The sequence below is a fragment of the Lycorma delicatula genome, chromosome 1 (assembly GCF_047948215.1).
Source record: "Lycorma delicatula isolate Av1 chromosome 1, ASM4794821v1, whole genome shotgun sequence".
Taxonomy (NCBI): domain Eukaryota; kingdom Metazoa; phylum Arthropoda; class Insecta; order Hemiptera; family Fulgoridae; genus Lycorma; species Lycorma delicatula.
The window spans coordinates 117054270-117077830 of NC_134455.1; the positions used below are offsets into that span (position 1 = coordinate 117054270).

At 28.3% G+C, this 23561-nt stretch overlaps 1 protein-coding gene across 3 annotated transcripts in view; it reads left to right on the plus strand.

Annotated features, from left to right (window-relative positions):
• Window positions 1–418: 418 nt before the first annotated feature.
• Window positions 419–23561, plus strand: part of stumps (DBB domain-containing protein stumps) — a 276278-nt gene continuing 253135 nt past the window's right edge. The window contains exons 1-2 of one of the 3 annotated variants that reach the window (XM_075359846.1): window positions 421–552; window positions 1952–2150. In XM_075359846.1, the coding sequence (XP_075215961.1) occupies window positions 2138–2150 (13 nt within the window). In that variant the 5' untranslated portion in view covers window positions 421–552; window positions 1952–2137. Of the gene's footprint in view, window positions 553–1951; window positions 2151–23561 lie in introns of all 3 variants that reach the window. The other 2 variants (XM_075359839.1, XM_075359864.1) reach the window with 2 other exon arrangements.

A 23561-nucleotide genomic window follows, 5' to 3' on the forward strand; every position in this document is an offset into this window, starting at 1 on the left:
TAGTACAATCAAATACAAAAAAAAAAAATCTTCAAACAACAAACAGAATTAATATTTTTTTATTTTATCTATCAGTTTTTCTTCTTTTTAAATTTTAATTTGTATCTTATAAACGATTCTATTAATTCTTTTTCATTTGTTTGCATATATATATATATATATATATATAAATATTTGTAGTTAAAACTAATAAAATAAATAATTTTAAAAAATATACGTTTTTTAATTAATTAGTTCTCATTAATTTCTTTCTAGATTTGGTTTTTAACGTAACAAATTATTATTATTTTTTAATATGAAGAAAAGATGGAAGGAATTGTCTAGGAAATAGTAAACTGAAACTGGAGTAGATATCCCCCACTCTTTAGAGCGTGGTCACAATCCTCTACCAGTTGTGCTGAAAGCGTCTCAGTAGTTAACCAAGCATCCGGTGGTAGAGGTAGTGTGCTTGTATTTCCCTTCTCCGTTGACTACAAGTTCGATTCAAGAATTACTATGCAGTGTTTTGCTTAACGATTTTAAATCTGTTTCACGCGATGATTCGTCAAATAGGTTTGTTAATAATTTATCAAATTATTTTGTCAGTACAAGATTATATTAAATTATTTATTAATAAATGTAGATTAAATACAAACCATTTATTACTTAAATTTATATTGCGTAAATTTTGCGCGCCAATTTGTTTTTATACAGTGCGCATGCACCTTGTTAAAATAAAGATGGAGGGGAGGAAATTGATGTAAGGTGGGAGATTACCGGAAGACAACGGTGCGAGAAGGGGGAGGTATAATAAAATCTGTTGTCAGGTGTCAGGTATAATGATAAAATATTTTTTGACACATTTTTAACAACAGAACTTATCTTGTTTTCCGGAAATAAGTTATTTATTATATTTCCGTAAAAAAAATAAACAACTTGCATAAATGTTGTTTTATAAAAACTAATAATAATACTATTAATAACAGAACTGTAATCCCATTGTTACTTTTATTATTCACAAGTTATTTTAATCCAATATTTACCTGTTTATATGTTCTTCATGTTGGTTATTTAAAAAAAAAATGATATTAATATTTTATTTTTATTTTACAATTCACCTAAATATTTATTTTAGTTTTTATATTACTGTTATTAACTCAATAACTCATGCCCCAGGCATATTTCTCCTTAATTTTAGATCTACTATATACGAGTATATATTTAAAAATATGTAGCAGAATATGCGGGGTGCTTTAAACATAATTGTCGTATTTTCTGTTAATACACATATAATTTTTATTAGTTCTCGATTATTTGGTCGTTTAATGTGATTTTTCCATAAAATGATTTACAATTTTGATTTGGAGAAAAGTTGTAATAGAACGTTTATTTATTCGACTGAATAAAATAATCATAATTATTTTTTTAAACGTTTGCTGCTCATTAATTTATTTTATGTTTGGAATGAAAATTTTTCGTAAGAAAGAAAAATCAAATGAAAAGAATTTAAGTAAACATCTATGTTATTATTAGGTATTAAATGAATTTATTTCAAATTTAGTGTTTTTAACTTAAATAAAAATATTTACTTACATAAAAGGACGTATTACGTTCATTAGTTATAATAATAAAATAAACGATTAAAATTATCTATTTTAAAATTTATAAATCAATTTTAGTTTTATTAAAATTAATATTATTAATTGTTAGATTTCTGATACGATATTATTTTAATAATTATAATTATTTTTCTTCGTCCTCAATTATAATTGAAAATTAATCAAATAATAAAAAATGAATTCCTTATAATTTTCTTTTAAAGAAGATATTAAATAAATAAATAAATATTATTATTATTATAGATTGTATGCAAATTTTCTTGTATTGATAAAATAGTTTATATTATTATTATTATTTTTTATTACTATTATATTAATGAAAGTAAAAAAAAATAAAATTTGTGTCTGTTTAGATTTTATTTTTTTTATAACGGAAAGATATGTTTGTGAATAAACAATGTATAAACTCGAGTAAGGGTGCCAAGTGGGCTCTACATACAAAAAAAGAACTGAAGAAAAAATAATAAATATCTAACTTTTATTTTTACGTAGTCTATACGTGACAAAAACGTTTATATTACTCATCTGGATTGAAGACAATGGAAGCTTTAGGTAAGTTTTAAACAATAAATCTATACATTAAAAACCATAAACACACACACCTAGTATCCGTGACTAGAAACGTTAGACAAAAGATCTTAATTTTTTGTCTGTTTTCTGTTAGGGTGGGTGTTGAATACGGGTTCTTCATTTTAAGAGATTAAGATTTCACTGGTGTTTCAACCATCATCCTGTCGGATCTTTTGAGGTGTATTCTAATAGGGAGGGGTAAAGAACCTTAAGGCGGGACCTCTTTCTTATTTTGAAAATTTTTGGAAAAAGATTTCTTTAGTTAGTCCCAATTTAATTTCGTCGGAGGAGTCGTTTTACCGTAAGGGTTGGAATACAATTCTGTCCTTTCTACCCCAAAAATAGGGTGAGTATTATATTTCAAACACGTGCTTTCTCTATTACTACACTCGTATTCTTGAATACCTCGATTTGATGTCATTTCTTAACTACTTTTTTCGTCATATGTTAAACATAATATGTTTCCTTCAGAATACAATCTTAAAGCGATGGTGTACATATTTTTCATTCATTAATACTCATACGACGAGGAAATTTTACTTACCGTAGAATAATTTTTATTAACATTTTATTATTGTTGTTTATTGTTAAAGTTTAAGTTTTTTTCCGGTTAATCTGTGCTCTGTTGAAACGTTTTTGACAGTTTAAACGGATATTTTCTTTATTTACCCATCGGTCGTTCGCTTTCCTTGTTTCGGAATTAGAACTAAATAATCGGCCACCTGGTATTCAGTATATTTCATACTGGTTGTAGCTTTAGAATTGTGGTCGGACGTAAGTTATTGTACTTTGGAATCCGTGATTTATTAGTTTATTTGTACATTGAAAAACGGACTTAGCGAACAGTGATGCAGATAAATAAAACCAAGTATATCAATAAGAAAAAGAAACCAATAGCACATTAATAGAATACTAGATGGGTATTTATTTCATTATTATCATATTCACCGATATAAAAAATTATTTAAAAATGCGCTTTTTTATAATAAAGCTCCTTTAATTTGCGCCAGGAAACATACGATAAAAAAAATTTATATTGTAAATCATTTATATGGACTTATTAGCCCACAAAAATACAGTATTATAATACTGTACGTTAAGCCAAATAATTTTTTTAATTTATATTTTTATTGGTAATCTGTAACTGAGATCGGGTAGGTCGATTATTATTTTTATTAGTATAAACACTCACAGCTTTTGCAATTTAATTAATTATAGAATGTGATAATTTAGGATAAGAATCATTAACACTGAAAAAAAATTGATTTTTTCATTTCATATACACACTAATTATAAATTTAATGTTAAAAATAGTAATAAACTGAAGTAAGATATAAAATAACTGACCGCTGAGATAAATTTATCGTGATTTTCATGAACTTCAGAGCAAAATGAGATTTATTGTGTCACCAGGTCAAGAATATTCTTTCGCACTTCTATTATAAGTATGAGTATGTTTTATTGATTTACATCCGTTTTGAATGAAATTTTGTAGCTTCTCAGACAAGGTATTACGGTATCTAGTTTTGAGAAATTGTGATAATACTATTGTAAAGGGACACTACGAAATTAATTCATACTTATAAAATATGAATTAATTTTTAAGGAAATAGAATAAATGTATCGAGGAATTTCATAAAGTAATAAATATTTTAAACATGATTTATTAAAAAGTATTCTTAATTTTTAAAGTTAAATAAAAATTTTTAATTCAGTGTTAAATGTTTAAAGATGATTGAAAAGATATTAAGTCTATTATTTCAGTTTATTTTGTTTTTACTAAAACAGGAAATAAATAAATACATATTTACTGAATCAAATGATGTTCAATTAAAAATATAACCTTCATGAGTAACAAATAACATAATCACTTGAAGTAATCATATTAAAAAATATTTTTTTTCACTTTTCTTAAACACGATTTTGTTATTTTTATATTTTGTGAGATTGAATGAAACAGTTCTTAAGAGATAAATTTTTACAAACTTGGGATTTAGTTCAATTTTTTTCTATAATTATGTAGATTTTCTACCCTGTTTTCCACTAGCCGAGTAAATTCGAAAATAAAAAAAATCTAATTAAATAATATTACGTAAGAATTTATGAAAAATATATATAAATTATTTAAGAAAAACTTCAGGAAAATTGTTAAAATTTCGGTTGAAATTAATGTATTTTTTAATTTTCTAGAAGCTAGAACGATATCACAAATACAAAGACGGACATTTGAGAACAAACAAAATGATTAAAATGATGTTTTATTTATTTATTTTTAAATTTGATGTAGAGACAAAGAATTTTAAATGATGTTACTAAAATAAAGAGTTACTATTTTATTAATTTTTTGTTGTATGAGATCTGCGTTTGTAATCTCATGGCGATGTTCTCAAAGCTCAAAATCAGTTGGATCTCGACTGGGATCTCAAAAACAATTGCCAAATTAACGTGTATCTCAAATTATGATCAATATGCTAATATCATTACCGCATTAACAATTAATGTGGTAATGATAATTATTATCTTCAATCCCAAGTTTGTCTGTGTTAAACATTTATAATTGTTCCATGATTAATTATTATTGTAATGTACAATAACAATACTAAGTCGACTATTGGACAAGTACGATTATTGATAAACATATTAATTAGTAAAATCACAGTTATAATTATATTAGTCTTAATTAATTAAACCATAAAATAATGAAATATAAAACCTTAATAATAGTAAATATTTAATATTGATATTAAAACCCAAAGCCTAATTTAATTAGGTTTTGTTAAAACCTTAATATTTAGGTTTAACCTAAATATTAAATAAGGTTTAATCATAAACCCTAAATATTAATAGTTAGAAATATTTAATATTGACGGTAATATTAAAACTCAAAACCTAATTAAATAAATTTTAATTTAATTTAAAAAAAAAATAAGAATAGATTTGTTGTCTGACTGAATTTAAGTACTGTATATTTAATGCAGGTGTTGTCTTAAAATTATAAATTAAAAAGTAGTTCTCTAATGAGATTTTTGGTATAAAAAATAAAAATAGCCAGTCTTATTATGTTTTTCTTATAAATTCAAAATTTTTTTTTATTTTTTTATTATTTGAAAATGCTGTTAACTACATTTAGAAAGCACACACACACATACACAGACACACACACACACAAACATACATACATATACGAGTATATAAAAGTGTGTAAGAGCATTTAAGTAAATTTAGAGAAATTTACTTAACTTACTTCCGGCACGCCGGAAGGCAGAGGTAGATTTCACCGGTGCTAAGAAGGGGATTTAACCCACCGGGTTGGTCTAGTGGTGAATGCGTCTTCCCAAATCAGCTGATTTGGAAGTCGAGAGTTCCGGCGTTCAAGTCCTAGTAAAGCCAGCTATTTTTACACGGATTTGAATACTAGATCGTGGATACCGGTGTTCTTAGATGGTTGGGTTTTAGTTAACCACACATCTCAGGAATGGTCGAACTGAGAATGTACAAGACTACACTTCATTTACACTCATACATATCATCCTCATTCATCCTCTGAAGTAATACCTGAACGTAATTTCCGGAGGCTAAAGAGGAAAAAGAAAGTAGGGGATAAAAAATACTTTAAAAATACTTGAGTATATGTAAAACAAAAATTACATAGAACAATCGTATTTCGAATGAAATTTCGAAACCGGGAGAAATCAATTTATTAAAATTAAACAAATATACAACTATAAATTCCCTAAATGCTTTACTAGCTGAATAAATTAAAAGTATAATAATATAAAAAATAGTATTTAATAATGACTCTGAACTATAAACAGTTGGCTTAAATTGATTTCGCCAATAAAATTTGATAGAAATTAATGAGAAAAACAATAGTATACATCAAAGATTCCTTTCCTAATCAACACATTTTACACAATTTTATTGTATGAAGTATAAAATTTAGTGTTTATTGTTATTCAAGTCAGTTGATCATTGCTGTAAATATTTGTTGCCACCAGTAAATAAATAAGAAATTATCTGATAATAAAAAAAAAACCTTTCGGCACAACGGAAGGCGGAGGTAGATTTTACCGATGCTAAGTAGGGATTAAAAAAGTTTTCACCTTAAAGTTAAGAAATACTTCAAATTTACTCAACACGACAATGGTTGTATATGAAAAAAAGGTTTCACGTGTTCGGCATACGCAAAGCCCCATCTTCTTACAATTCCAGCAACAATATTGGTCATCCCTTGCCGTAAGGGTTGGTCATATCAATTGTTTCAGATAAAAGTTTTAGGTAATGTTTAGAGGACTAATTATCACTTTAAACCGATTAGATTATGTGCTTATTGAGGGAGATATGATTTTTTTGTCTTTGAAACTACATTTTTCCCATCTCCTGGGCCATTGGTTGGTGATATCAAAAAACTTTGTTCAAATAAGTTTTAGGCCCTTACCTAAAAAAACAAAAAAAAAAAAAAATAGGAGGAACTTTAAACGAATTCGACATTTTACTTAATAAGAAAGTAATAGCAATAATTTTTTTCTCGAAAAAGTTCCCCCATTTCCACTCCCATGACCCGATTTTGCCCATTAACGAACTCGTCCGAGATTTCGGGTCGAGTTATTTTTAGGGAACAATTTGAAAGTGATTGGCGCAATTATCATGTCCAAATGAATGAGAAATATATATATAAATGTATACATACAATTTTACACTGACAATGATTTTGGGGTGGGGGATGAGAAATGCGAATATACGTTGAAATTTTCCGAAAGTCGAATCATGATACCCGTTACAATAAGGTAGCTTTCTTATGAAATCTACCTAAAAACAAATACGTTAATTCTCAGTTTATCCCATCTAAATATTTTACGTAATTATACAACAAACCTTCGAAAAATGTAAATTAACCTAAGAGAAAAACTCAAAGAAATCAATCAATCGTTCGAAAAAAAATGAATTGTATACGATAAAATTTGGTTCTGCAGTTTTCGAGATATTTGGGTCAGAAAACTGAAAACACTAAATATTACGTTATTAAAATATATATCATTTTCGTAAATAAATACACTAAAACCTAAGCAAAAAAATGTATATATTTCTCACATGGCAAAAAAGCATTTAAAAAAATAGTTTACTCTATTTCATTCTTCAAAATAAAGATTTAAAAGTCCTAAAAAATTACAAATACAGAAACGTAGATAAATCGTGAGGCTGTAGCTAATATTGTTAGAAAAAACAAGCTTGAATTCTTTTAATCGGATAATGTGGTTTAAATGTTTTAAGCATTTTAAATTTATACATATTTTTAATATTTTGCATATTTTATTGATAACTTTCATAAAATTAATGTAGAAATAATAATTAAAAGAAAAACTAATTTATTAGTTTTTCTTTTAATTATTATAAAAGTATTTTATAATATATATTTATAATATTTTACAAATTAAAAAAGCTTTTTTTTTAAGAAAAAAAAATATATATACATATTTATAGGTAAATAAGTGAAGATACATTATTAAAAGAAATAATTGTAAAATTCTTGAAACAATAAAAAATTCAAAACATCCGCCAAAAGTTTAATGTGTTTACTTTAACCACAGAAAATCTTCAAATTTACTCAATACGACAATAGTTGCATGTGAAAAAAGTTTCACATGTTTAGAATACGACAAGCTCCATCTTCTTACAATTCCAGCAAAAGTTTGGTCATTCCTTGACGTAAGGGTTGATCATATCAAAACTTGTTTCAGAAAACAGTTTTAGGTAATGTTTAGAGGACTAACGACTCTTTATACCGATTCGATACTGAGCCTATTAAGGGAAGTATGATTCTTTTTTGTCTTTGAAATACCATTTTTTCAACCCCCTGGGCCAGTGGTTGGTGATATCAAAAAACTTTACTTAGATACGTACTTAGAAGAGTAGGAACTTTTAACGAATTCGATATTTTCCTAATAAGAAAGTTATAGAGATATTTTGTTTTTTTCGAAAAAGCCCCCCGTGGTCGGATTTTGATCGTTAACGAACTCGATCAAGAATTTGGGACGAGTTATTTTTAATTTGAAAGTGATTGGCGCAAAATTATGGCAGTTATCGTGTCCACAAGAAAGTGAAATATATATAAACTTATAAATATATAAATTTATAAATAAATATATATAAGTTTATAAATATATATAAACTGAAATATATATAAAGAAAAAATATATATATAAACTTTTGAGCTGATGTTGGTTTTGGGGTTTGGGGGATGTGAAACGCGAAGGTTTGTTGAAATTTTCCGGAAGTTGAATCATGGTACCCATTACAGTAGGTAGCTTTCTTATGAAATCTACCAATAATAAATATCAGACGAGTAGTTTTCTTATTTGATTGAATTTAAGTGCTATATATTTTTTCTTATTTTATTAAATATATTAGACACCTACAAACAATTATAACAAAAAGTTTGGTTAACAAAAATTACTTTTTTCGATACAAAGCGCTTTATATCATGTTGTCTAAAACGTATTGAGCCTTTGAATGCCAAAATGAGAATACATTTATTATTTTGGAAAATAACATTATGAGACCACACTTGCATTATTTTTTAGGAAGATGTTCTGACATTTTTCTGGCATCACCATAATCCCGTCGTTATAGAACTTAACTGATTAAGTTAAGTTTTTGGTCAAAAAATTGTGATATATGGCTTTCACAGGTCTCTTTTAAAACTAACTTAACACCATTCAGGGAGTTCTACGGAGACCGAAACAAATGATAGTTTGACGGTTCCTGGTCCGGGCTATACGGTGGAAGCATTAAAATCTTCCAGTCAAGTTCTCTCAATTTCTGACGGCTCGTTAAAAATATATACGGTCTAATGTGTCAGCGTGGTATACGACACTCTTTCCGTTGACCAGTTCAGGCCGTTTATTTCGAATCGCTAGGTGCAACCACGCTAATTGTCGACAGTCCAGGTCTGAGTATATCCTTCTGTCTGGCGGCAGCAGTTGCCCAATGCCCTTCCAATCCCACCAAACGTATAGCATAACCTTCCTGGACATCACTGTGAGCTTTGCTACAGACTGTGGAGCTTCTCCTCGCTTTGACTACGATCTTTTTCGCACATTATTGTTGTATGTTATCCACTTTTCGTCGCTCGTGACCGCTTCAGAAATGGCTCGATTTTGTTACATCTCTGTAGAACTTGTAGATAGAAATTCAATCGAGTAAATCTTTCTGAGTCAGATCGTGTGGCACTGAAACTTCGAGCTTCTTTTTGTAGCCAGCTTTCTTCAAACGGTTTAACCCTGTTTGATGATGGATTTTTAGGTCATTGGCGACGTCATAACTGCTTACATGCAGGTTTTTCTAGACTTTTGTCAGAAAACGTTAACGATCTCTCGTGCGCAAAAGGATCAATACTTTTTAGTCTACCTATCGTTTATCAGGACAATTTTGGAAATATTAATTTAGAAAGATGCTCTTTAATATGATATTTATGTGTTTTACAAGAATTAACTCCTGAATAATATCTAAGATTCTGATTTCTGGAATTTTGTATTCTCATATACATACAGTTTCTTGTGTTAATAGGAACGACTAGTGATTAGTCTTAATCACTACTAGAACATAATCTTATAATGAGAATTATTTATGCTTTTTCTTCTTCAGTTTAATTAAATTAATTTCTTACTGTTGTTGTTCCATTCTTTTCTTAGTTCACGTATACTGTTCGTTTGACACTCATGATTGAATACGAATATTCAAATCAAATTAAAATTAGACAAAATTATAAATTAGATTTAAAAAATAAATTGAATGCAATAAATTAATTGTTCTACTAAAGAAGTTTTGTTTGTAAGTATTTTTATAATAATTACAGAAATTGGAATTATTAATAAAATATATTTTATACAATTCAAAGATACAACATTAATTTAAAAGACATTTCTTATTTCACTAAGAAACAGCAATTTCTTTTAATATTAAAATAAGTCACAATTATTTTATTCGTAGAAGTTTATTTAATAAAGTTTTTTATGTACGTTTTTCTAAAGAATGTACAGAAAAATATATATTATATAAAATAAAATTACCAACGTAAAAATAAATTAAAAATACGTTTTGCTTAAACTGCAGTAACGTGTTTTACTTTAATACAATTTAAAATATCTAATTATAGAAAAAAATAAAATTTTTACTCTTTTTAAAAGTAAAACTTTTTGATTTATTTTTTATTCGTTATTTTAATTAGATTATATTATATTTAATTCTGAAAATTCTTGTTTATTATTAAGAAACTGAGACAAATTTGAAGTACTAAATAGTGAAAAAAATTGCAGCCCTACATTTTTAATGAGGAAAATTCATAAAATTGAATTTTTCTTGTTAAAGCTGGTTCATTGTTTCAGGTTATAAACTATATGAATATTCATATTAACAATAACATCATATTTATTATTATTACTGCCTCAACGCATATTACTGTTATGGAAAGATATTAGCCGATAGATTGCTTTTTTTTGTGCCTCGGAAAGCGCTGCTTTGATAGCAGAAATAAAACGAATCTTTGGGCTGATGACCGTAAATAATGAACTTTAAAGTAGGCTTAAGTTTAATCTATATTTCTACTACTAAAATTCTTTTGTATGAATGTAATCATAAGTAATTTTAATTTATTGTTTAAATTGTAACGCACTGTTAACTTCAAATGATTTAACTATTAGATCTAAAAAAACTTTTACAAAATGGAATGGAATAATTTTCATTATATCGCGTGAAAATATTATTTTTGTATCCACAGTATTGGATTTTGTGATTCTATTGCGTTGTATAAATATATGGTGTGACATAAATTTCATTCTAAATATTTAACTAACGTCGAAAATAGTAAATGGAATGGTGCTAGATGTTGAAACAAATTCAGTGCAGTAATTTTTTTTTTTGTTCCACAACCAGTATATTTATAATTGGTTCTTTAAGAGGAACCATAAGTAAATCGTTTTATAATAAGCACACGAAAAGGGGTTCCTAAGGAAGTCCCATAATAAGTCAACTCAAAGTAACAGTTATCAATAAGCAGTAATCTTAAAGTTTATTAGAAAGAATATTTTTGCCAACATTTCATAGTCCATAAAAACAAAATGTTAACAATTAAAAACCAGTAAAAAAAAAGCAAACAAATATTCAAGCGTTAGATAGTCGAAAAAAGAACAAAACAATTTGTAAATGTAAACAAAAAGAAAATAAATAATTAAAATAAACAAAAATAATATCACTAGATTTGGCGATAGTAACTGCAAACTATCATTAGTAGCCTTTAAGTCAAGCACGGAGACGTTTCAACCTTCGGACGTCCTTGGTGTTTTCAAGCTGATTGATAACTAAGTGGTTAACGTGATTTTATAGTTTTTCCTGATATTTAATACTGCTCTGTCTCATAACTTCATGAACCGTTGGAAGCTCCAGATATTCATGAATTTCATCATTCCGTGTGAACCATGGTGCCTCTGCAATTGTTCTCGTTACTTTGGTTTGGAAGCGTTGTATGATATCTACATTACTATTAATTGCTGTTCCCCATAACTCCACGCCATAAGCCCAGATTGGTCATAGGATAACTTTGTAAATCAGAACTTTATTGCACAACGTGAGGTGCGAGATTCTCCGTAGCACCCAATTCAGTTCCCTATACTTCGCGTTCAGTCGTTTACTTTTCATCCTCACGTGACATTTCCAGGTCAAACGCCGAACTAGGTGAAGTCCTATGTACCACACACTCTCTGTTTGTGGGATCAAGACACCATGCATGTACACACTGGGACAGTGGCCGCAGGGTTGGAAGGTCCGCAGTGAATATTGAATATATCACAGGACCTAGTACAAAGCTCTGAGGGACACCCGACCTAATGTCAAAGAATTTCGATAACTCATCGTTACATCTTACCTGAAAGAAACGTGCCTCAAGATTATTCAGTAAGCCAAGGTAGTAAGGTTGAGGAAGTTTTAATTTTAATTTAATGAGCAAACCAGGCAACCGTACCTTATCAAATGCCTGTTGGATATCTAAGCCGCAGAGCAAAATTTTCTTTCCTCCAGACATCCACTGATGACATTAACGACTCTATGGGATTGTTCGATGGTGGAGTGGCCGTACCTGAACCCAGATTGCTGGTCCGGAATTACCTACTCACCCTCAAAACTGGTGTAAGTCTGCGAAGTAACAACTTTTCAAATAATTCAGATATGACCGGTAAGAGGCTAACTGGTCTGTAAGAAGAAACCTTGTGTACTGGCTTCCTGGTTTCAAGATCATTACCACCTGTGATACTTTCCATTCCGCTAGAAAGTAAGAAGTTCGCAGGACAGCGTTAAAGAGATCCTTAATGTACGTGAGCCTTTAAGGGGTGTATGACATGCATTTTGTGTGTTACTAAGTCGAAATCCGGGGCTTTCTTTTGTCGTCTTCCCTGGTTGATTAACTTTAGCAACTCCCTTGTTGAGGTCGATCTAATCGGAAAGCTGACTTGCATTAAGCTCTCTAAGAAGTCTTTAATACCTCGTCACTAGGACTCTGTTCATCGTGAGATTGGAAAGTTTCGCCTAATTGTGAAGAAAATAAGCGGTAAAGCGGCAATAAGCGACAAAGGGAGAGCGGCTTTCTCTTTTTCATTGCTCACCCATGATCCATTACGTTCCTGTAGTGTAGGTAGTGTAGTTGTGGATAGTTGTAGCCCCTTCTTCACCTTCCATAAGGTTCATCCGTCACTATTCAGGTTACAAAAATGTTCGATGTATTCCTTGAATGTTTCATCTCTGATAGCCTTCAACAACCTTCGCGCAGCCCTATTAAGAAGTATTCTGTCATCTGGCCTCCTGAATTGCTGCCAGTTTCGTGTGAGACGCCGTTTTGAGCCAATTAGATCTATCACTTCTCTCGAATTGGTATTGCTTAGGTCAATGTACTTCCTCTGGTGTAGATCGCCATGCACCATCCTGCAAGACCGAGATAGATAGTACGTTGCGTAGTCAATATCTTCAGGGGTATCGAGCGGAAATGGGTCAGTCAGTTTCTTCTCGATCCAGTCCTCACAAGAGACTGTTCGTTTCGTATGCAGAATAGGTCTTCTTTTCTTTCTCAACACCGTCGTGCTTACTGTAAGTAAAACGGGCGAGTGGTCCGACGTTGAATCATAGTTTTCTTCCAGAGTGTATGTAGATGATATACCTAAAGTGATAAAAAAGTCAAGTAAATCTGGGATCTTCGTTAGGTCCGTAGGCCAGTATGTCGGCTGAAATCCCGAAACTACGTCAAGGCGTAGATTTTGATCACACCTCCTCACATCCTTCCTCTGCTGGTTGTCATTCGCAAACCCCACAACTGGTCTCTCGCGTTCCAGTCCCTTCCAGCGATAAACCTAGAACCTAGTGTTGAAATGTATTCGGAGAACAACTTGTTAGTTATAGTATGCCGCGGAGGACAGTACATCACGGAGAGTCTTATAGGTCCCCATCCAGTCTTAACTTCAATCGTGGTTACCTGAATCTGGTTAGTGCAAAAACCTGAAAGTTGGTAATGCTGTAGGGAATTCCTAATCAGTATCGCAGTTCCCCCATGACCTTTCCCGTCTGGGCGATTTGTTATATACACCGAGAACTCTTGAAGCCTAAGGTAGTTTCGGTCTAAAAGTAAGTCTCTGATACTAGTATTACGTCCAGAGAATTGGTAATTGCCATAATTTCAAGTTCTTCCCGCACAGAAAGTAGACCGTAAATTTAATGTAACTATTCCGAGAAATTTTGTCATTAACAGATTTTTGAGAGTACCTGAGTAAGCAAAGTTATCAGACTTCCAATCTGTTGAACAAGGAAATCTATATTTGAAGAAAGCCTGTCTAATCTGTCTACATTATTCTTACCATTACGGTCAGATGCCGCAGCATATGTTCGGTAGAAATATTCAGGGTTTGGGCCAACATTCCAAAGTGCTCCACGGTTCAACGTGGGGGGAAATTTCTGTCTGCGAATTCGACTCTTGGAGTAAGTTGTGAGTTCTGATACCCAATTTTTGAAAAAAAAAATGTATGTATATATGTTTATATAAATTTTCGTGTCAAAATTTGAAAAATTTATTACGTAAGTTTTTCAGTGTGAAATTTTTTTTTCAACCCACCAGGTTAGTTTAGTGGTGAACGCGTCTTCCCAAATCACCTGATTTGGAAGTCCAGAGTTCCAGCGTTCAAGTCCTAGTAATCCTTATTTTATAAGGATTTGAATACTAGATCGTGGATACCGGTGTTCTTTGGTGGTTGGGTTTCAAATAACCACACATCTTAGGAATGGGCGAACTGAGACTGTTCAAGACTACACTTCATTTATACTCATACATACCATCCTCATTCATCCTCTGAAGTAATATCTGAATGGTAATTCCCTGAGGCTAAACAGAAAAAGAAAGAAAAGTGTGAAATATTTTAAATCTCAGCCTTTCTTAAAATATTATTGTTCTGATTACAAGTGCAATTATGTAAATCATTGTATTACCTTTTACGTCTTGTTCGCTTTTTTTTGCTAATTTCTGTTATTAATTTTTATTTGTAACAAACATTTATTGAATTTTTAACAGAAAAATGCTAAAGTTTTAATGGATTGTTTTTTCTTATATACATAGATGCAGTTGATTTCATGTTATAAAAGTTTGAATTGGAAATAATTAAAGTTCATAAAGGGTTTGTCGTAAAATATTCAAATTATATTTCTGTTAAAAAAATATTTAAAAAACTATACTATTTGTATTTATTGAAAATAGTTGGATTGTGTCAAACTGCTAGTAGAGAGGTACTGACTCAAAGAGATCTCATGTTTTGCTATCAATTCAGCGTGTTTTTTCATTTACAATTCATTCATTTCTGTTTTTATCTTTAAAAATTGAACTCTAACAATCTCTCTCACTAAATAAAAAAAAGAATAAGAAAAACTGTTTGATATTTTATATTTAAAATATGATTTTCATATACTTTTAATGTTGATTCATTTATTATTTAACAATTTTATATGATAAAAGAATTATTGTGTCGAGGGAATTATTTATAATCCTTTTATACTAAATAGTAAACTATTATATTTTGCATAATCCTACAACACGTTTTCAACGTTGCAGTACAAAAACCGTTATTCATTATAATTCTCCCGTGAATCGGATATTATTGACATGCAGCATAAATATTTGTAAAATTTAAATACATTTAACGTATATCCAAAGTGATATACCAAGTTTATAATAGTTAAACCAAATTAAAGTAATTTGATTAAAGTATTTTTCTCCACAGTATTCATGAAATTTTCTTATTAGACTTTAGGGTAAGTATTTACAATCTTTTATTATCAGCAATTAGACCAGTTTAATGCTATTATCCATACCTTTCTCTTCGACGCAAATTTTATTTCTACACTCTATATGCAAATTGTTCTGCACATGATATTTCTAATTTTCTATTATTTTATTTAATCTGTCATTTTACTGCATTCTTTATCTTAAAAATAAGCTTTCTTTTTACCAGATTAATTAAATTTGCCTGTTTTAATTTACGTATTACCAACATAATTCTTCTATTTATTACTATACTATCAAAAGTTTGTAATTTGCGACAAATTTGAAATTTTACAAGATTCTGCCATATTTATCTTTCCTGTTTGGTTCAAAATCTCATTTCTCTTTATAGTCTCTTTATATTTCTTGTCTTATTATTATTTTTAGAAATATATTTAATTATTTTAAAGATAACAATTTTTGTTTAATAAAATGTTGTTTTCAATAAACCTATTATAGAATTTTCTATTTGCATTAATTTATCAAAAAATAATCTATAGTTCACCAGGATTTCAATTAATCACACATCTCAGGAACGGTCGATCTGTGACTGTACAAGACTACACTTCATTTATATTCATACATATCATCCTCATTCATCCTCTGAAGTAATACCTGAATGGTAATTCCCAGAAGCTAATCAGAAAAAAAAAGTTTAATTTATTTGGAAAAGTATGATTTAATTTATTATTAAGGTCTATAATACTTTCAAAAGTATATATTAAATTACTTATCGTTAATAAAATTCAAATTATACCGTTAATTGTTATTTAATAAGCCCGAAAAATTTTTGTATACATGATTATCCATCATAAAAAAAAACGTAGTAACTTTACTAACAAAAGGTAGGAAAATTATAGTTTCCTGGAAGAAATTTAACAAAAAAATCAGTATTCTCTACTTTTTTAGTTTCTGTTAAAAGTTGTAGAGCGGTATTTTTTTACTGTAACCACAAATTCAATAAAGTAGAAAAAATATTACTTAGGTAAAATAAACTTTTTAAAAATGTATGCATAGAATTTATAATATTTTTAAATAATATTTTGATTTATTTTTACTCGATGTTTAAAATCATACAAGAAATGAATCAGATGAATTTTAAAAGTTGGCTAATTAAGCTACTTTTCTCTTAGGTAAATAATACATTAATGTCTTGTAATTATATCCATTAAAACCTACTCTGATAAGAGCAACATTTGATACATTTTATCCATTAGTTATTAAATATAATTAAGAGTAGATTGTTTACACAGTTGTTATTCTTATGGTGAAATTATCTTATTATTTTATTAATATAATAATCTATATATTATTTTATTAACAAATATTGGTAGTTTATTAATTGTGTACAGTTAGCTTTTAACCGTATAATATTTTACAAGTATATAAAGTATTAGTAAAATGAATCAACCTTCATCTTCATCAGGCAGTTAACTGACACGAATTGTGAGAATCAATGAGATGATAAATTACTAGATATCTCCCTCCGGTCATTTCCGGCCTGACCTTAGAAAACAAAAAATCGGCAGTAGACAAATTTACTTTTGTCGCTACTTAACGCTTCAAATTACTTTGAATATACGCATATTTATTTATAAAATTGAAAAAAAAGATGGAAAAATATATTTACATATTGATTGTTATTTCTACCATATTTATACTGCACTTAATTATGTACGCAGGACAATAAAATGTTATAAAATGGGTATTTTGTGTATATATATATACATAATATATATATTATATATACATATTTTCTTCACTACTATAATACGCCCTGAGCAGTGAAGAATATTCCAAATTAAAAATTTTTTGGATTTCGGGCTTTTTTAAACACTTTTGGTCCAGTCGATTGCAATCAAAAAGTGGTGCACAAATAGATGTTACAACAGTCCTAAATCCAAAATTTTAACATTCTACAGCTAATTTACGAGATAATTTAACATTCTAGGCGTTTACGAGATACATACATACGTGCAGGCGTCACACCGAACTAGTCAAAATGGATTCAGGGATGGTCAGAATGAATATTTCCGTTGAGAGCTGAACAAAATTTTTCGCGATCAAAATACTTCCTTTACTTCGTACAAAGGAGTAATTAACAATATTTATAGAAAAAAACACAAATATACCAACAAGCAATTGAAGAAGAAGCAAAATTTTATTTTTCTATAAAATTTTCTCTTAGATGTATTATATTTTATTTTTATGCTTGACAATAAAATTAATTTAAGTCTTTTTTATAACTTTGTGGGAATATATATTAATTACTTTATTCCAATGACCATTTAGCAAAGTTCATTATATGTAGGTTTATTTATTCAACATGTTCTGAATAAATGCAACGGGAATGTATGGAGGCGAATTACGAATTACGAATTACGCACCAAGGGTACCACTGATCATTAATCCATTATTGAGAAATATTTATAATTTTTTTGGTTTCATAGATACCGGAAAATGCAGTATTTCCACCAACGATATGGACAAGTTCCGTAGTTAGTTTAGAAAGAATAACGAACTACTGGGAATTGCAACCGTTTCACTCACGATTTTATGGAAGGTGAAAAAGCTCATGTTTAAATTTTCTGTTGGAATTCCATACTGACACTTTTATCAAACTGAAGAGTATAAACGAACCTATTAGAATTAAGTATACTAACCAGACATGGAAATGACTTCATAAGAAACAAGATAATATCATGAAATGATCAGAGTTCATTAAGTAAAATTTTTTAAATAATCATTTTTAAGGTATGTCTTAAATTTGAATCTTAAATTTTATAAGTAAAATTATATCATTTCAATCTACTATTTTTATTCTTGTAATTTAGTATTAAACAAGTTAATTTAATAATTTAGTATTTTACTTCCTTGTACGAAGTAAAGGAGGGAATGTGATCGCAAAAAATTTCGGTTTCCAGATTTCAATGAAAATATTCATTTTGACCATTCCTGAATTCATTTTGACTAGTTTCGGCGTGACGTCTGTGCGTACGAATGTATCTCTATAATTAAGAAACGATTAACCTTAGGATGTTGAAATTATGGATTTAGGACTGTTGTAACATCTAGTTGTGCACCTTCCCTTTAGATTGCAAACGACTGGACCAAGTGTCCAAAGTGTCCAAAAAAGCCCAAAATCCAAACAATTTGGATTTTGGACTTTTTTTTATCTGCAGAATAACCTCTCATTGAGAGATTTTCAACGATATATCATAAATTGTACTTATTTTCACTGTTTCCAGAGTTATCGCCAAATAAAATTTTAATTAATGAAAGATTTGGATCTTAGGTGAAGGCACATCGGTCCCAATCAGACTTCATCTTTTTTTTTATTTTTTTTTTTAAATATATTGATTTATTAATAATTATTTATATTGTAAAAAAAAATTTACGATGAATAATAATTTAATAAAAAAAAGAAATATCACAATTTTTAATGAAATTAAATTTTATCTACTTTTCATTTAAAAAAATGTATAAGTGTAATTTAATAGGCGTGCAAGGAAGTCATGTGTTGTCGACATCAGATTTTATAATTAGCGTTTTATTTTACTTAGTGTATTATTACAATATTATATAGATTTGTATTTATTTAACTCAGATAAACATTCGATTGTTATAAAATGTCTTAATCTAGGGTGCAATGAGCTGTTCGTGTAGTGACTTATACTCTGATATTAGGTACGCAATTCAGGGCCGCCAAAATGTATTACTATAAGAACGCACATCGTCTAGAAATAGAAATTAAGGAAGAGCGAGATAGGATAAATATGTCTTATTAAAAGATATGACTCAGAGGTTTGTTGCCTACATGTCAAACGTAAAACCAAAATGTTTTATACATCTTGATGTTTGTAACCTATAATAGTACTTATAAAAAATAAAGAAATGGAAATATAGGAATCCTTAGATCAATTCACTTGTAGATAATTGAATATTGTGATAAATCATCAACTGAGAGTTAATGACATTGCTTTTTCCATAATTTGTTCACATTCTTAAATGTCTTGCAAAAAGTAAAAGAAATATAAATTTTAAAACTAATGAAAGGGAAACGTTTACTGTACTCGGCGTCTCCTGTGTTGCATGATATTTAGAATGTGATTACGTTAGATTAGAAAAATTGTAATTCTAAAAAAGAGGTTTGATCAGCTTTCGAGATATTGAAGATAATTCATTTTCCAGTTGCTTTAAAATAAATGAATATGTAAATATATTCTGTAATACATATAATAAGTTTCTGTGAAGAAAAATATCCGTCGGTTGCGGAGAAAAGTTTTCGGTTATAAGTATAAAATATTCAGGCTCACATTTAGATTAGGTTTTCAAAATACGTCATAATATTTAACGAACGAACTGAGTAGTATTTACTTAATTGAATTCTGATTGAAACTTAATTTGAAATTTGATGTTAGATTAATAAGGAGTTAAGTATAAAGTGATCATAAAATTTACTAACAACGTTTTGAGATGATTTGAATATTATTTCCTTGACTTATTGATTTGTTTCTACCATCTGCGCACATATCTACTTTAATATTGTAAACGTATTAAAATTTTGTTTAGTAGTTGCACATAATTTTTACTTCATAATTTATTCTTATTATCGCATAAAAAGTTTCACTCTTTATTGTCCGTTTGAAATTAGAGTACATTGTAATATTTATTTCTTTTAATTTATTTTTGCTATTATTAAATAAATTTTAACCCCAAGAAAAAACCCCAGTCTTAGCTGAAGTTATCTATTTTGTTTAATTACATAAATTCAGATTAAAATTTAAAAAAAAATGGTAAGTAATTATAATAATTTAATAATATAAAATGTTTTACATAATTTATTTATTGAAATGTTATGGTTTCTTTTCTTTAGACATTCTAATGATTTTTTAAAAGTATTTTTATTTTATCAAATAGCTAATAGGTCAGAAGAAGGAAGGATAAGCCTGATTTTTATTTAATATATTTCACATCACCCAAAGAAAGCTTCATAAACTTAGTTTATATATATATATATATATACAACTTGAAATATAATCTTTGTCGTTTAATTTTTTATTTTTAATAAACTTAAGTTACTATATCATGTAAAATTTCCCGTTTTTATCCTTCATAAAATATTATAGCATCATCGAAAGATAAAAACAATTTCTACGAAAACTAATGTACGTTGTGATTGTATAAAGGAATAAAGCAGGACGACTAGTACAGTCGTCCTGCTACAATACATTCTGCTAGTACATTCTGTTCTACAATATAGTTATCTAATTCCATTTCACTATAATCCTCTAAAATAAGGAAAAAATTTCCTTCATGCATGAATGTGAACTTCACGAAATAAAGTATATATTTTTCATTTCATTATATACATTTATTGAGCAGCTATATGAAATATTACATAGCCTCCATTTATGGATTCGAAAGCTTTTATCGCATTTAAAATTATCAACAAAATCGTTTATTATTCAATACACCAGTAAATATTTTTCTTTGATTCATAATTTAGCGGTATCTGTAAATATACCTCTTATAAGACAAATAAATATGAAACAATGGTTTTGTTAATAAATTATATTTTTTCAGTAGAAGGAAAAATAAATACTGTGGTAAGATGACTTTTTTTTATAAACGTTTATGTATAATAATCCTTGAGTTACATTAGTGCAGCAGCGTAAAGTATTTCGGATTTTTTTTTAATGGGAGAATTAAACAGTGCATGATTCTGAAATTAACGTATTTTCAGTACCGAACATTCAAATTATAATTACGGTTGAATTATCAGCTCCTAAAATAAAAATAAGAAAACATTACGTAAAAAAAAACACAAAAAAAACAAAAAAGGACTCTGGAAAATATAAAGCTTGTAAAATAAAACTAGAAAATAAAAGAGGAAATTCAGTTGCGTAAAAATAAATAAAAAAAGATTGCTTTAAAGGAAAAATAGAAACGGATATCGGTTTTTTTTCAAAGCAATATTTTTATTGATCAGCATGACGAAGTACAGCTAAACCTTTTTTTTAAAATAAATTTAAAAAAACGATTGACTTCATTTAATCATTTATTACAAATTATAAAACAAAATTATATACGATATGTCATAATTATGTCATATTAAATGATTAAACAAACCATTTATCTTTCTTGAAATAATTTATTATTTTTATAAAAATATATAAAGTGATTCATTAATAATTTAATCACAGTCAGTTCGGATTTGAGTATCAACTTATTTTTTGTTTAAAATTAAGTCAGAAGAAAATAGTATTAAGAAAACATTTTTTTGATAACATTCGCTAAACTAGTAAAGATTAAATCTTTTGGTGCGCTATATCTTTGATGATGAATTTGAAATTTAACAATTCTCTTCATATTAACGATAAAAAAATCTTGGTTGTATTTTATTCTGAAATAATTTTTATGATAAAATACGCAAACGCAAATCCATTATTTAAGTTTCTATTCGAAATATTTAAGAATTAAAGAAAATGAATTATTCTGGCCACCTTTCAATCAACTTGACTTTATGCCTACGAAAAACTGAGTATGTTCTTAAAGGTATATTCTAATAACTATTGTTGATTTATCTTCACCGAGTTTTGAGCCTTTTATACCAATTTCTTTTATTTAATTATCATTCGTTTTTAAAGTAAAATTGATTTTATTCAGATTGTTTGTGCTTCAATCCAATTTTTTAATAGAATATTCAGGCTTTCTCATAATAAGTGTCACCTCCAAAGATTTAAATGATATTTATTAGATCCTTAAGGATGAAAATACATTGTATAAAAGAAAATTCTTAAACAATGGCAAATGAAGGCTAATTCTTATTTAAAAAAAATAAAACAAACTTTGTGATCGAATAAGACTGGTTAACACATTATAATATAAATGGAAACATTTACAGTTACCATAAAAATCTAAATAAATTTTTGATAATTAAAACAACCTTAATTGAAAACCGTTATAATTTGTTAAAAAATTCATTCTTGCTGTTGAATGATATTTCTGATATTTCTCATGTTAAAGGAAAAAATCTGATGTGGACCCCACATGAGTTCTTTGTACCCCTATTAAATTGCCTATACCCATTTTTTTTTTTTTTAAATGAAAAGTACATAAAATTTTATTTCATTAATGACTTCTGATATTTTTTCATTTGTTTTTTTATTGAATTACTGAATTATTATTTAACGTAAAACTTTTTTTTACAATCAGAGGTTAATAATTATTAATAAATCAATATATTTAAATTGAAAAAAAAAATTAAAAAAAGAATTGAAGTCAGATTCGAACCGATGTGCCTTCCCCTTCTAAGATCCAAATATTTCATTAATTAAAATTTTATTTGGCTATAACTCTGGAGCCTATAAAAATAAGTACTACTTATGATAGTAGTATTTATTTCAATTGGTTCCAGAGTTATAGCCAAATAAAATTTCTCAATGAGGGCTTTTATTGCAGTTAAGAAAACCTCGAAAATCTACATTTCTTTGATTTCGGGCTTTTTTTGGACACTTTTGGTCCAGTCAATTGCAGTGAAAAGAAGAGGTGCACAACTAGATGTTACAATAGTCCTAAATGCAAAATTTCAGCGTCCTACGGCTAATCGTTTTTGAGTTATGCGAAATATATAAGCACATACGTCCGTATGTGCGTATGTACTCGTATGTCTGTACGTACGTACGTACAGACGTCACGCTGAAACTAGTCAAAATGCATTCAGGGATGAGCAAAATGGATATTTTCGTTGAAATCTGAAAACCGAATTTTTTTTCCTTTACTTCGTACAAGGAAGTAAAAAAGAAGAAATTCAGTTATATGGTTTCACGACTTGATTTTTAGACAATATGAAATAATTATTTTTAATTAACTAACTCCCTTCATATCATAGTACTTCTTCTACATATACACCGAACGTAAAATAGTAATTTTCGTTAACGTTTCTATTAGCGTTTTGCAACAAGGGATGGACATTTCTAATTTTTTTAATCATCTAGTCATTCCTCATTATGAATTCAAAAAATTTATAAATACACAAATAAATTCAT